Source organism: Notamacropus eugenii, chromosome 2, assembly GCF_028372415.1.
Source record: "Notamacropus eugenii isolate mMacEug1 chromosome 2, mMacEug1.pri_v2, whole genome shotgun sequence".
In the NCBI taxonomy this organism is placed as follows: Eukaryota; Metazoa; Chordata; class Mammalia; order Diprotodontia; family Macropodidae; genus Notamacropus; species Notamacropus eugenii.
The window spans coordinates 89,446,739-89,460,470 of NC_092873.1; the positions used below are offsets into that span (position 1 = coordinate 89,446,739).

At 48.9% G+C, this 13,732-nt stretch overlaps 2 protein-coding genes across 14 annotated transcripts in view; both read left to right on the top strand.

Annotated features, from left to right (window-relative positions):
* Positions 1-6,045, top strand: part of SYNGAP1 (synaptic Ras GTPase activating protein 1) — a 32,441-nt gene extending 26,396 nt beyond the window's left edge. For 4 of the 12 annotated variants that reach the window (XM_072641744.1, XM_072641754.1, XM_072641747.1 and 1 more), the window contains exons 18-19: positions 405-495; positions 5,197-6,045. In XM_072641744.1, coding sequence (XP_072497845.1) covers positions 405-495; positions 5,197-5,343 — 238 coding nt within the window. In that variant the 3' untranslated portion in view covers positions 5,344-6,045. Of the gene's footprint in view, positions 1-391; positions 496-1,409; positions 1,490-5,196 lie in introns of those variants that run through there. The other 8 variants (XM_072641746.1, XM_072641745.1, XM_072641753.1 and 5 more) reach the window with 4 other exon arrangements.
* A 54-nt stretch (positions 6,046-6,099) lies between these two features.
* Positions 6,100-12,513, top strand: ZBTB9 (zinc finger and BTB domain containing 9). 2 transcript variants are annotated; one of them, XM_072641768.1, is made up of 3 exons: positions 6,100-7,808; positions 8,296-8,764; positions 9,292-12,513. In XM_072641768.1, exon 3 carries the CDS (start codon positions 9,321-9,323, stop codon positions 10,707-10,709), a length of 1,389 nt encoding a protein of 462 aa, XP_072497869.1. In that variant the 5' UTR covers positions 6,100-7,808; positions 8,296-8,764; positions 9,292-9,320; the 3' UTR covers positions 10,710-12,513. The 2 variants fall into 2 exon arrangements, with proteins under 2 accessions (XP_072497869.1, XP_072497870.1); XM_072641769.1 differs by lacking the exons at positions 6,100-7,808; positions 8,296-8,764 and adding an exon at positions 8,832-9,144.
* Positions 12,514-13,732: the final 1,219 nt, after the last annotated feature.

The following is a 13,732-nucleotide window of genomic DNA, read 5'->3' on the forward strand; positions in this document are numbered from 1 at the left end:
TAGGTCTAGAGGAAGGCTACTGGAAGGAATTACAGTGAGTCAGCAGTGTTAAGTGGTTATCAGAAGGGACATGTAAGTGGGGGGGGTCATAGCATATCAGAAGTTACAGGGGATCTAAGAAGTAATTTACTCTGCCTGATTTGAGTATTATGACATCCCAGATGAATAGTCATCCGGTTTTTGATTATTTCCAGTTATAGGAAACTACTAGGAGATGGTTGCAGAATGTTTTCAGATAATTGTAGTTCCTGGAGAGGGTTGAATAAATGGTTTCTGACTATTCTTGAGGAGGATAGATATTTGGGAGGGTAGGTGTTTCTGGGGAAGGAGGGAGGGTTAGTCCTATCTGGGTGGGATCTGAGCACCCTGCCCCCCATTAACCCCACTGAAGCCCGTCCCTTCAGGCTGATGCTGGTGGAGGAGGAGCTGCGCCGGGACCACCCCGCCATGGCTGAACCGCTGCCTGAGCCCAAGAAGAGGCTGCTCGACGCTCAGGTGGAAATTACAATGTCATTTATCTTCTCCGTGTCCCATCCCCATCCATCCCACTGTCCTTTGTGCTCCCAGTGCCACCTGAACCCATCCCAATCTCTAGTCATCCCGCTTTCATCTGTGCCCAGTGCTATGACTGAATCCTCCAGTGACCCCATTCTCATCCCATTGTCTGTGCCCTGGTCACTCCCAGTAACATCCATCCACTGTCAGTACTCTTACCCTTCCTGTCTTTCCTACTCCTTTCTACATCCCAGAGCCTTCCTTCAGGCCCCTGAAGTTACTGTCCCCACCAGAGGCAGAAAATTCTCCTTTCTAGCAGCTGTTCTGTGATGAAAGGTTATGGAGCTGTAATTCCCTGTGACAGGAGGGAATGTAGCAAAGGAGGCTAGGATCAGTGAGGAGTTCTTGGTGGGAGTAAGAATCCCTCTCATGACTTCTGGCTTGGCTATTGATTCATGCTTTTTCCCTGACTATCTGATCTTTCCCAGTGTCTATATCCTCTTTCAGCTGCCCTTAAGGTGGTCTTTAAATATAATCATACCCCTTTCCCAAAGTTTCTGAGAATGTACTGATATACCCTGGTGTCCTTCATCCCTTGGTCCTCATTCATTACTGGCTAACTCTACTATCTTAATTCTTTGACCTCCCTACCCCCTCCCCTGGCCTTATTTTTAAGCCTTTTCTCTCACCTGGCATTCAGGACCACATCTCCTTGACCTAAGTTTCCCCATTAGCCCTCTGACCCTACCTTCATCTTGACCTTTTGGCCTCATCCCATCGCTATCTTTTTCTCCTTGACTTTACATCTTTCCACCCACTTGACTTCAGTCTGACCCCTGATCCCATTGCCCCTCAGGCTCAACACTTCAGATTCCTAATCCCTGACCCCATGACCCCACTCTCTCCCCCTGCAGCTCCTCATCAGGTAATTCTCCTGGTTCCGCTTTGGCTACTGGCGGAGGACACAGGGGGAGGTGACTCCGCACCACAGCAGGTTGGTCATGAAGCCCACTTCCCTCCACTCCCAAGAGACCCCTCTCACTCAGATAGCATACACAATGACCTGCCCTCCACACACAGAGGATGCCTTCTCTTCAGATTCATTTACATCCACAGAAAATTTTCCCCATGATACTCATCCCTCCTGAGATATTACCAAGGATACCCTTCAGATTCCTCTTTGATATATCCAGACATCCAATCATTGTTCTAAAACACTTCCCCAGAGATAATTCTCTAATGGCATTTACAGAAATCCCATATCCCACAGAGACTTGCTTGACATATTCAGTAATCTTTCCTCCACTCCATACACAAACCATCCTACGTTAGAGAGAATCCCCTTTCCCTACATAAAGGTAGCCCCCCTCCCTCATTACCTTATCCTTGAACCTAATTCCCTTTCCTCTTCTACCTCCCCCATTGACATCTGTCACCCCCCATTTCACCAGTGCAAATATTGAGCTTAGGAAGTTATGGGAGGGAAGAATGTTATTGAGGCTAGGGCTGATGGGTTACTGGTTCCTTCGTCATAGGGACCATGTCGATTGCAGCAGGTAGGTGTGTAAGGGGTGGGGGAATTTTCTCTCTTTACCTTTTCTATGTGTTTCTTTCCAGACCTTTTTCTTTCTCCCTCACTTCTTTCCTCTCCTTTCTCTGTTTTTCCTCTTCCCTTCCTTTCTTCAGTGTGAGGGGTGGAAGGCATCTGAGGCTTATGACTTGATTTCCCAGTGGAAGTGGAGTGTTAGAAATAGTAGTTAAATCAGGGAGAGTTCAAGTAATACTGGAGCATTATCCTGACTAGAGAAGAAGGAATGAATGGGACTTGAGGGGGAAGGGAAGTTCTGAGAACGTTCCTAAAAGTTGTTTTGAAAGGGCTGTACATACAGATAAATGTCTGGACATGAAATCACTTACAGATCCTGGAGTACTCAGATAGACTTGTCTTTGTAGACAGGAAAAATGTCCTTATGAGATCCAGGAGTCTCATTCCTAGAGATTCCTGATGGATAAAACCTGAAAACCATGTAAAAACCCCCTCCCACTTTTGCCTAGCACATGCTGCCTTTTCTGATTGGTAGCCCTGCAGTGCACCACTCCCTAGGCTGTGGACTTTGTGTAAGAGACAAATGAGTCCTGCACCTAAAAAGCCACAGAAGAGTGATGGATCTGGAGTCAGAGGACCTGCGTTTAAAACCCATCTCTGCTGCTTAATTTCCTGTGTGATTTTGGGCAAGTTGCTTCTCCACTCTGGGTTTCAGGTTCCTCATCTATAAAACAAGGGAGTTAAAGTAAATGAATTTCTAAGTTCATTTAGTTCTAAGATGGCTTTCCAGCTCTGAATCTGTGATTCTATGAAAATTAGTGGGAACCTATCTTGTTAACTTCTGGCCTCCTGATAATTATTAAGACATTTTATTTTTATTTCTTATTCTGCAATAGAGAGTGAGGTTCTTAAATTGTTATTTTAACTTTATCTGTCAGCTCACCTTTTCTCTCAGTTATGGTTCCTGATAAATAAATGCAAAATAGGACCTCAACATTTAAAGGAAACTTGTAATGGTTTATAAAATGAATAATCAAATTATAACCTAATTTATCTACTTTCCAAATTTGGGTGTATGGAAGTGTATAGGGGGCATGCCTGTAGGCTGTTTCCAGCTGAATCTCCAGAGGAAAGATGGGGTTTGAATTCCCTTCCTCCCTGCCCCACTCCCCACACCCAGGATTCCCTAAATTCACTTCTCTTCTGACAACTCTCCAAGAAAAATACAAAAACTGTATGCTAGACACATCACAAGTTGAGAGAGAGGGCAACTCAGTTTAGGATGAGGGATTGGTGTCCTTGTGAGAGGTGAGCTATTTGCTCCTAGGGTAGAGGAAGGGGAACTGATCTCTGGGTAGAAGGAGGGATAAATTATACCTTCACTTCAATTTTATGATTCCTCAGGGAGTAGTCAGATAAACTTCATATTTCAAGTCATACTCTGCAAAGCCAGCCATAAATAATTTGAGGTTTATTCTGGACCACAGTGTTTGGATTATCTAGGGTTCTGTTTTCTTGCTGTTAAAAGTGAATTGTTTTGTGTTTGCATTAGGGAAAAGCCTGAGAAGAGGAATTTTAGATACTTCTTTCATTCCTTTCCAACAGAAGAAATAGAAGCAGTAGGATAAGAGCAAGACTGGGAGTTAGGTGCCCCCACTTTGACTGACAGTGTAGTTAGAGAGCAGGCCTCAAAGGCAGGAAGACCTGGGTTCGAGTCCTGCCTCCAACACCTGACTGACTGTCTTTGATTCTGTGTAAGTTCCTTGACCTCTTAGTAAGCTAAGGAGAGGTTCTTCACCCCGTAGTTCCCCTACACCAGTGAAATCACATGTCTAGCCTCTACCCTTCTTCGTTTTTAAGGTTAAACAGAATAACTGAAGGAAAGATGGGCTTAAGAAAAGGTGAGACCTATTCAGATTTCTGGAACAGTAGAGATTGGAGGGGAAGGAGTTACTGCCCTGGCCCCTAGTCATTTCTGATGTAAGAATGAGGGGGAGAAAGCCACTCTTTCCTATTATTTTAATAACATTTCCTCTCAATAGGACTGTACTCCTCAAACCTTCTCTTCCCGTGGGCAAACCTCCCTAATTTGGAATATATTATAATTGGGGGAAGGCTGGTCTTCAATAAAAGACATCTGAATGATCGAGTATTTAAAAGAAATGGAGTTTTTATTTTAAAATACATACAATAACGAACTAAGCTAACAGTGTTTCCTAATTGAGGCCCTTAGGAAATCTGATTTAATGAATACGCAAGAAAGAAAAGTTTGTTCTTTTGTATAGGTTAAATGTCTCCCCTGCAGTTGCATTTCTGCCATTAATTTGCTCAGTACACCCTTTCTTCATGGAAAAAAGTAAACTTCAGTCCATTCTTTGTTCATGTTATCACAAATTCTAAATCAGTAGGGGTCCAGATTAATGAGATTTTTTGTATAGCCCCCCAATACTGCTCCTAGTCACAAAATTCCTACCGCAGTTCAGAATGTATTCAGGCAAAGATATGAGTATTCAGGTGAGGAGAGAAGAGAAGGTTAGGTTAGTTGTGGAGGAGGCAGGATTAGAAAATAACTAGCATTTGCATAATACTTTAAGGCTTGCAAAGGGGCTTTACAAATATTATCTTAATTCTCACAACTACCTTGGGAAGTAGATGCTATTATTAGTCCTGTTTTACAAATGAGGAAACTGAGGCAGGCCTAGATATAAAATGACTTGCCCAGTGTCACATAGCTAGTAAGTGTCTGAGGTAGGATTTGAATTCAGTTTTGTCTGGTCTCTAGATCTAGATCTTCTATAGAAAGGTCATTCTGTGCCTTCTAGGTGTCTAGATTTCATAGGGTCCTTTATTCCTCGAGCTAGTTTCTTGGTTTGACTCCTCAGTTTAAGTGCCCTCAACTTGTATAATGGGATGTGGGTCTGGAGGAAAGGATAATACCTTCCTCTCCCCCTTTCTGTACCCCCAGAGGATGCAACTTCTTTGATGAAGGTGAGAAATGTGATGTATGGGTTGGGCTGAGGGAGGAACAAGAGGGTGAGTCCTGGGGTTGGGGTGGAAGTCATGGTTGTTGGGTAAGGTTGGTTGGTGGGGACAGAAATGAGGATCCCTTGAAGCGTCTCAATAAGTCCGCGCTCTCCCTCTTTGGTGTCTTGCAGGAGAGGCAGCTTCCCACCCTGGGTCCAGCAAACCCGCGTGTGACGCTGGCTCCCCCCTGGAATGGCCTGGCTCCCCCACCCCCACCACCCCCGCCCCGGCTGCAGATCACAGAGAACGGCGAGTTCCGAAACACCACGGACCACTAGTCCACCCAGCCTCATTGACATCTCTCAACCCTACCACTACCATCTCCAACCCTGGACCACCGCCTGCCAGAGACCAGATGTCGCCGAGGGACCAAAGGACTGACTTCTCTGTGGGAATGACTCCCACCCCTACCCTCCATTCTTCTGGGGAAGGGGCTGGGGACCTTCAAACTCTCCTTCCCTTTCTGCTGGGGCAATGCCTCCTGTATGTCTCCCCAGGGCACTCCTTTGAGGGCCCTCACCTCTCATACATCTCCCTTCCACTCTGGGGTGCTATCCCCATTTTCTGCCTCATTCCCACTCCCCTGAGCACCGGGGGACAGTTCCCACTCCCATCTTGGGGGGTGTGACACCTCCAAACTCTCGACTTCAGGGTGATTTTTTAGCTGTAACCAGAGCCGACAATCTAACTCTCCCCGTCCCCCCATTTTGGCCTCCCCTGCCCCCCTCGTTATGGGGAGGGGTCCCCAGATGGGGGCCCTACTCCCCTTTGATTTCTCAGGAGCGCCTGGGGGGGCTCAGCACGCACAAACTCCTTCTCCTTCCACCATTCTTCTTAAACTCACTCCCTCCCACCTTGACCCTAGATGGGGAGGAGGGGGCCACTAGGGGCAGGGAAGGAGGGGTTGGGCAGGGGGGATGGGAGTCTTCTCCCCTTCCTCCCACACCTGATCTGCTCTTGGCTGGTCCCAGAGCGGGGTGAGGGGTCTTATGCCCCAGCCTCCCCTGGTGTGTTGGGTGGGTGGGTGGGAGAAATGAGGCAACAGGGAGAGGTTGGGGTTTACGAGGGTGGTGTGTGTTTATGGGGACACCAATTTATCTGCCTCCCCTAATTCTCTCCTGCTCCCTCCCTCCTGCTCTCTCTCCCTCCCCTTGGTCTCTACTCCCAGGGGGAGGGGGGAACTTAATCTAGGAAAAGCCATGTCTCTCTCCCCCGAGAGTGGGGTGGTGTAGGGGGCCCCCTTCCGTGTCTCTGTCCCCTTGGGAGGTGGGACAGGGCTGGGCTTCCCTCTTCCCCTCCCCGCTGCTCCCTCTCCCATTCTCTTACCGCCAGCTCCACAATTTTTCGGTGTTTCTCTCTGTACATAGCTCTTTGGTGGGATGGAAAAGGTAGGATGGATGAGGTTTGGGGGAGGTGGGCCATGGGGGAGGAGGGAACCACCCCCTCTTTGGTATCCCCTTCCCCTGACTGCCATCCCCTCTCCCTGCCTTGCTCTTTTCTTCTTTCGTTTGGTATTGGGGCCCTGGCCCTACTGCCCTACCCCATCTACCCATATTATTCTTTTGTATGGACAGTTCTCCCACAATTCCACTCTCCTCACATACCCAGCCGGGGCCGAATTTATAGTATATAGAAGTTGTAAATATGTGAAATTTTATCCCCTGTGCCCTTCTCTCCTTTGCTCTCCCCAACTTTAGGCCCCACTTCAGTGCCCGTTTCCTCTCCCGTCTTTGGCTGTTGTAATTATCTGGGGTTTGTACTGTACATATCCAGGGTGTGTGTGTGTGTGTGTGTGGGCTGGGGGGTGATTCCTCTGTACAAAGCTTCCTGGCCCTCCCCTCTTCCGTGCTCCCCATCCACCCTTCCAAGGGTGGCAGACTTGCCCTACCTCTGGTTATTTTTTTTTCTTGTTCTATGCCCCAATTCCATTCACAGCCTTCTCTGTCCCTCCCTCCCCATCCTATTTTTCTCCACTCCCAGCCCCATTTCCTTTTTTTCTGGAGTGTGTGGTGAAACAGAAAATCATGTTTAATAAAAGGAGATTGTTCTTTTATTGCTGTGCTCCTGACTTTCTCCCTGCCCAACCCATGCAGGAACCTCCCATAGGAGTAGTGGGATCTCCTCATTGAGGGCAAGACTGGGAGCCATTGACTACATTATTCCCCTCTGATGTCACAAGCTCTGCTCTGACTTGACTACTCTGATTTATTTTAAAATTATTAAGGGCTGGCACTCTGGGGGAAGGGCCCTCCCTTTTCAACCAGAAGGGCCTCTTTTTAGGCTGTCTCCCTGCCCTAAATTTGGAACTTGCCTTACCTCTCATGGAGCTCCTTGTTTTCGCCCTACACATACCAGGGCATGTGCCGAGGGTGGCCAGACTGACCAAGAGGTAGGGGGCTAGGATTGACTGATAACTTGGATAAAGGGCTGCAATAAATTTATTTTTCAAAAACTTATTACCCCCACGTTTTTTTCTCTATCGTTGGTTGGTTAAGGGCAGCTAGGTGTTGCAGTGGAAAGAGTGACAGACTTGGAGTCAGGAAGACTCATCTTCCTGAGTTCAAATCTGGCCCCAGACACAATACCTGTATGACCGTAATCAAGGCCAAATGTTTTACCCCATTTGCCTCAGTTTCCTCATCTGTCAAATAAGCTGGAGAAGGACACGGCGAACCGCTCCAGTATCTTTGCCAAGAAAACCCCAAATGGGGTCACCAAGAGCTGGACAGGACTAAACACGACGGTTTGTATGTCTCATGTAGCACTCCTAGCATTTCGCGTCTTGGTGTTGGCAGCTCCTTGTAAAGACGTTCCTCAAGGTTCCTCTGCTGTTAATGACAGGGCAAACATCAGCCACAGCAGTAACTCTTCTTACGGCTGTTTCAAGGTTGATGAATGCAAGACTTGGCGGTAGGGCCAGAGTTTCTCCGCTACTTGTGGCCCCCCAGAGGACACCCGTCCCAGCCCTACCCTGCCTCTGACTTGGCGAGAACTTGTCTTGCTGCCCCTTCTCTTAAATGGTCACGAGCAGTCAGTGCTTTTCCCCCCCGGACGCTTGTCAAACCCTGGTGGCGGCCAATCTTCATTTTCTAATTTTTAATTTTATTTTCCCCCACTTAGTAGTGTTTAATTTTTCCAATTGCATATATAGTTTTCAACATTTTTATAAGATTTTGAGTTCCAACTTTTCCCCTCCCTCTTCTCTCCCCCCTCCCATGTTGTGAAAGAAGAATGAGAAAAACTGAAAGAAAAACCCAGGCCAGCGCGCTTCCTGCATTCAGGCTCCCCGGCTCTGTCAGGAGTCTCGGCGCTGCCCTGCATCGCCGCCGCGGAGAAGGGCCAGGCCTAGGCGCGGTCAGCGCGGGGCTGGGGCTGCACGCCGCACCAGGCCACCTGGGGCCCGCCAGCTTTTCCGGGGAGCCGCCTGCGCACCGTTTCCTGAGGCGCAGCCGTAGTCCAGGGCAGTCCTAGACCTCCCAGACCTCCAGCTCACTCATTCCCCTCGCACGGGCATCCCCTCAATTTCCAATTCTTGGCCGCAAGGCGGCCAATCCTAATAGGGCTTGTACACTCGCTGCGAACGCTGACTTGTGATTGGCGGCCGTGCCAGGCCCCGCCCAATCGCCTTGAGGCTGGTGTTCGGGCGCGGAGGTGGCGGTGCGTTCCCTGCTGGCGGAGAGCTCGAGTCCCCGCCCGGAGGTATAACTGGGGGGCGGGGGGGAGGGCTTCCGCGGCTCCGGGTAACGGAAGGCCGGGGAAGGGGCCGGCGGAGAACCCCGCAAAGCCCGGGGGGAGCACGGGATGGCGTGGGCGGGGCTCCCGCTTCCGGGGTCGGCGGGCTTTTAGGGAGGGGGGTGGGGAACCTGCGACTTCAAGGCCACAGGAGGCCTTCTAAATCCTTGAGTGCGGCTTTTGGACCGAATCCAAATTTTGTTCCGTAAAATCTGGATTCGGTCCAGAGGCCGCACTCAGGGATTTAGAAGGCCCCTGGGGCCGCAGGTTCCCCACCCCTGCTAGGACTTGGGGACAGCCGGGGCGTTACAGGCCGAGGCCGGGGTCCGAGGCCAGGGTCGGAGGCGGTAGGCCACGCCCAGGAAGCGGGCGGTCCGCGGACGGGAGGAGAAACGGGCCCGGGCTGGGAAAGTTGGACAACTCTTGGTGGAGCCGGGGGAGGCCGGGGGAGGCCGGGGGGGGCGGGGTGTCTGAGTCCGTGCCCTCCTCCACAGCCGCCGCCTGGGCCTGCCCTCGGGACACCATGGATACCCCTACCTCTCTGGCCCCGGTGCCCCCCTCCCCGGCGTGCGCCCCGCCTCCCTCGTGCCCGGTCTCGGCCCCCAGGACGATCCAGATCGAGTTCCCCCAGCACAGCTCGTCTCTCCTGGAGGCCCTAAACCGCCACCGCTTGGAGGGGAAGTTCTGCGACGTGTCCCTCCAGGTGCAGGGCCGGGAGCTGCGCGCCCACAAGGCCGTGCTGGCCGCAGCCTCCCCCTACTTCCACGACAAGCTGCTCCTGGGGGATGCCCCGAGGCTCACCCTGCCCAACGTGATCGAAGCCGATGCCTTCGAGGGGCTGCTGCAGCTCATCTACTCGGGGCGCCTGCGCCTGCCCCTGGACGCGCTCCCTGCCCACCTCCTGGTGGCCAGCGGCCTTCAGATGTGGCAGGTGGTGGATCAGTGCTCCGAGATCCTGCGGGAGCTGTGTGAAGGCACCTCCAGCAACACGCTCCTGCTCTCTTCCTCCTCTTCCCCTGGGGTCTGGTGTTCCCGCCCAGCCCCACCCCAGCCCCCCGCGGAGAGCCCGGCTGTAGCCGTGGGGGGTGAGCTGGGAGAGGTGCTGCAGATTCAGGTGGAAGAAGAGGAGGAGGAAGAGGAGGAGGGAGAGGAACAAAGAACCTTACCAGTTGCCCCTCAGACCCCGCAGACCCAAAAAGCGGCATCAGGGACCCCGCGTCCTCGGGCCCCCAATTCACTTTCTCTGTCTACTGCTGCCCGCAGGTTACCGGATGGCGAAGGAGCCTCAGCTGAAGCTCCCACCCCTCCTACACCACTGCCCCCTAAAATCTTCTACATTAAGCAAGAGAAGCTTGACTCTGAGGAAGAAGTAGTTGGGGGTGGGGCCCAGCCTGAGGGAGGAATGGAGGAATCCCCAGAAGGATTTCCTAGTGGGGGCACTGGAGCAGGAGGAGGGGAGCTTGGGTTCCTGCTGCCCCCCAGTGCAGGAGGAACTTCCAGTGGAGGTGGCCCTTCGTGGAAACCGGTAGATCTCCATGGGAATGAAATCTTGTCAGGGGGTGGTGGACCCGGAGGAACAGGACAAGCTGTGCATGGGCCAGTAAAGCTGGGGGGAGCGCCTCCCCCTGATGGTAAGCGCTTTGGCTGCCTGTGTGGGAAGCGGTTTGCCGTGAAGCCAAAACGGGACCGCCACATCATGCTGACCTTTAGTCTCAGGCCTTTTGGTTGTGGTGTCTGTAACAAACGGTTCAAACTCAAGCACCATCTGACTGAACACATGAAGACGCATGCCGGAGCCCTGCATGCCTGCCCCCACTGTGGTCGAAGATTTCGTGTCCATGACTGTTTCCTTCGGCACCGGGAGCTCTGCAAGGGCCAGGGCTGGGCCACTGCTCATTGGACATACAAGTGATGGCTTACCTGGGATATGGACTGCCCTCAAAGTCATTGGACAGCTTTATGATGAACTTCTTGTTGGAGGCTCAAAGTGACCATCAGTTGTAGCTGCAAGTGTTAGCAGGGAGGACTGCCTTAACAGTTGGGTACTTGTATGCTTTATTTATTCCAGGATGTGGCCCTCAACCTTACAAGTATGGAAATCCACTTTAATTAGATCACCTCGCAGATGATCTAAGTCAGGCCCTAGGCAAATTGATTCTTGCAAACCAGAATGCCTGTTTATTATATTTTCCTGAACGATTTCCCTCACCTGAGAAGCCACACCAACTGGGCACCTTCTGCCTTAGAAGGGTGCCCACTCTGGAGGCCAAATTTTAGTTGGAAGGATTCATACAGTAAAGGAGTGGTCTTAAAGAGATGTTTAACTTGAGTTTTTTGGAAGTTAAATTATTCCTACTCTAAATCGATCTGAGGAACTAAATTTAGGCATTCAGAACCTGTTGTGTTACTCACTAGTTTAGCCTCTGTTGGACAGAATAACCAAGGCCTTTGTACAACTCTTGCTTTATAGCAGATTCTCCGCTGTTCAGTTTACATGATCCTTTGTTACTGTGACCCACTTTTGGAGCTAGACTTTTTTATATCTGAGATGGACTGGTTTCCACTCATCTCACCCATGGTCCTGGTAATTCTTAGTTTGAGGATATCTCCTCTGTGACCCATTTGCCCAAGGCTTATTTTCTGTAACACTGATGCGTATTCCAATAGTCTGGGAGAATGTAGTTACAATGACAAGTGATCACATTGACTGGAATGTGACAACCACTGAGCCAAGACATGAACACTTACCTCATTTTCTTCCAGACCTGAACCACTTCATACAGAACGTAGAGATGACTATGTTTAGAAAGACCCCAGGGCTGGCCCTGAAAAGGGACTTAACAGAAGTAACAGAAGTGCCCAGGCTCAGTGTACAACACTACCCCCACCTCCACATAACCGAAGCATCAGGGTGCTTTATTACTTCAAATAAATACACTTCTGAACCCTTACTAGTAGATATGACTTCATCATGCGTCGGGGTATGAGAGTAGACTTGGGGTGACTAACTGTTGTGTGAGGGATTAAGGATGTTAAATAGTTTAGACTTGGAGATAGGATATAGGTGTGTCCGCTTCCTTTCCACACCTTAGGTAGGGAGTATGTGCATTGCTGTGTTTCAACTGCAGCGATGCTGTCTGAATGCTTAGGAAAATGTCTCCTCTTTATAGGAGTCAGGACCTATTTGTTTCTCAGTAACATGAAGGTATTGGACTAGATCAGTTTCACAAAAACGGGTCTATAGTTTAAAAAGAAATTTTTTTTTACCAGTATATAACCTTTTGCTAACAAGGATTCTTAAAATTTGTAACTTTAAAAAACTGAGTTCTTCCTTCTTCTTGCCTTTATCTATTTCTCCAAGTCCCTGACCCCTGGAAGACCCTTATGCTGAAGCTGTGTTAGAAAATTCTGCCATTCCACAGCAGAGTTTGGGTAGGGACACACTGGATTACCTGAATCACCAAGTTCCTTGGTCTGACATTGAGTCCCAGAATCCCTGCCTGAGGGGGTAAAGAGAATAAAGTGAGAATTCTGTCTAGTCCTTCTACCACTCACTTCAGCTGAGTAAAGACAGGTTCAAAAAGTGAAAACTGAGTATATTAGTATCTTCACCAGAAGGTGAGCAAGGGCCAGTAAAGCACAAAAGATACAGTCCGTTTGGTCATTGTATCATCTAGTGGAGGGAAGAAGAATAAAATAATTTGGATGATCATCAACAGATTCTGTTCATCTTTGCTCTTCCATCCGTTTCAGTCTCTTGTATTGGGTATGCCTTGATAAAAGATAATTTTGGAACATGTAAAGATCCATGCTTTCCTCAAGGTTGGGTATTCCACTGATACATGTTGCAGCTCTTCCATAACTTGTTTGGGGTTAGTCTTTACCACCATTAATGAAAAATGCTCCACAGATGATCTATGTAGGACTACTTTAAGAAGAAAAAAATGGTTTACTAAATATTAAATAATTGGTATTTACTTTACAAAATGAGGTTTTAAAATGGAGATCCTTGCCCCAACTTCCTCCCAGTGCCTTTATGTCATGATTCAAGATACAGCCTGACTAATATGCTAGGCACACTGGGAGTAAGAATTGAGTGTTTACAGCTCAGGCAGTAACCAACCTTATACTAGCAGTACCCTGCGGTGATGAGGGCAAACACAACCTGAAAGCTAAACACCTGACCAAGTAAGGCTGTGTATATGAAACCTATATAAAATCAAATTTATAGCCTGCTTAAGCTACACAAACCCAGCAGGGCTTTTTCATCTAAAACTCAGTTACAGTTCTAAAGCAGTTCCCTCATCTGACACTTCTAAACTAAGATCTTCAATACCTAAAGGTAATAAAGGTATGGCCCTACAGGGAGTATAACATTTTGTCAAGAGAAAAAACAGATTGAGAGATTTTATTTAAGTTTATTTCTGTTTTCCTAATTTTCTACTTAGAGCTGTCCAAAAACACAATAAGCTGTATCAGAAGGTAAGCACCTCATATATGAAGTAAGATCTTTAAAAAAGCCTGGAACACCATTTATCAGGGATGCTGCAATGGGAATTCTTGTACAAGTACAGGTTGAACCAACCAGATGGCCTCAAATATCTCTTCCAACTCGGAGTTTATGATTCTCAGCCTTGAACAAAACAGTTAATAGGGAGTTCCATTATAACAGGCCCACGAGAGCCTCCCAAAACAAATGAATGTGCATACAAGCTAAGCAACCCAATAACACCAACTAAGGCAAAACCTGGGTACTAGCCATCTCCCAGGTTGCAGAACTGCAAAAGAATGATACCAACATGAGCAATGCATGTTGGAGGGGAGGCAACAGATGGAGTGGATTGTACAGTGGCCTTAAAAATCAGGGCATCTGCTCTTTTTCCAACAAATAGACCAAGGGTTTAATTAGAAGAAGGTGTTTTGTTTTCCTAATGA

Bases quoted from the DNA above. Each gene is read 5' to 3' on its own strand.
- ZBTB9 (XM_072641768.1), top strand. From the start codon at position 9,321: ATGGATACCCCTACCTCTCTGGCCCCGGTGCCCCCCTCCCCGGCGTGC.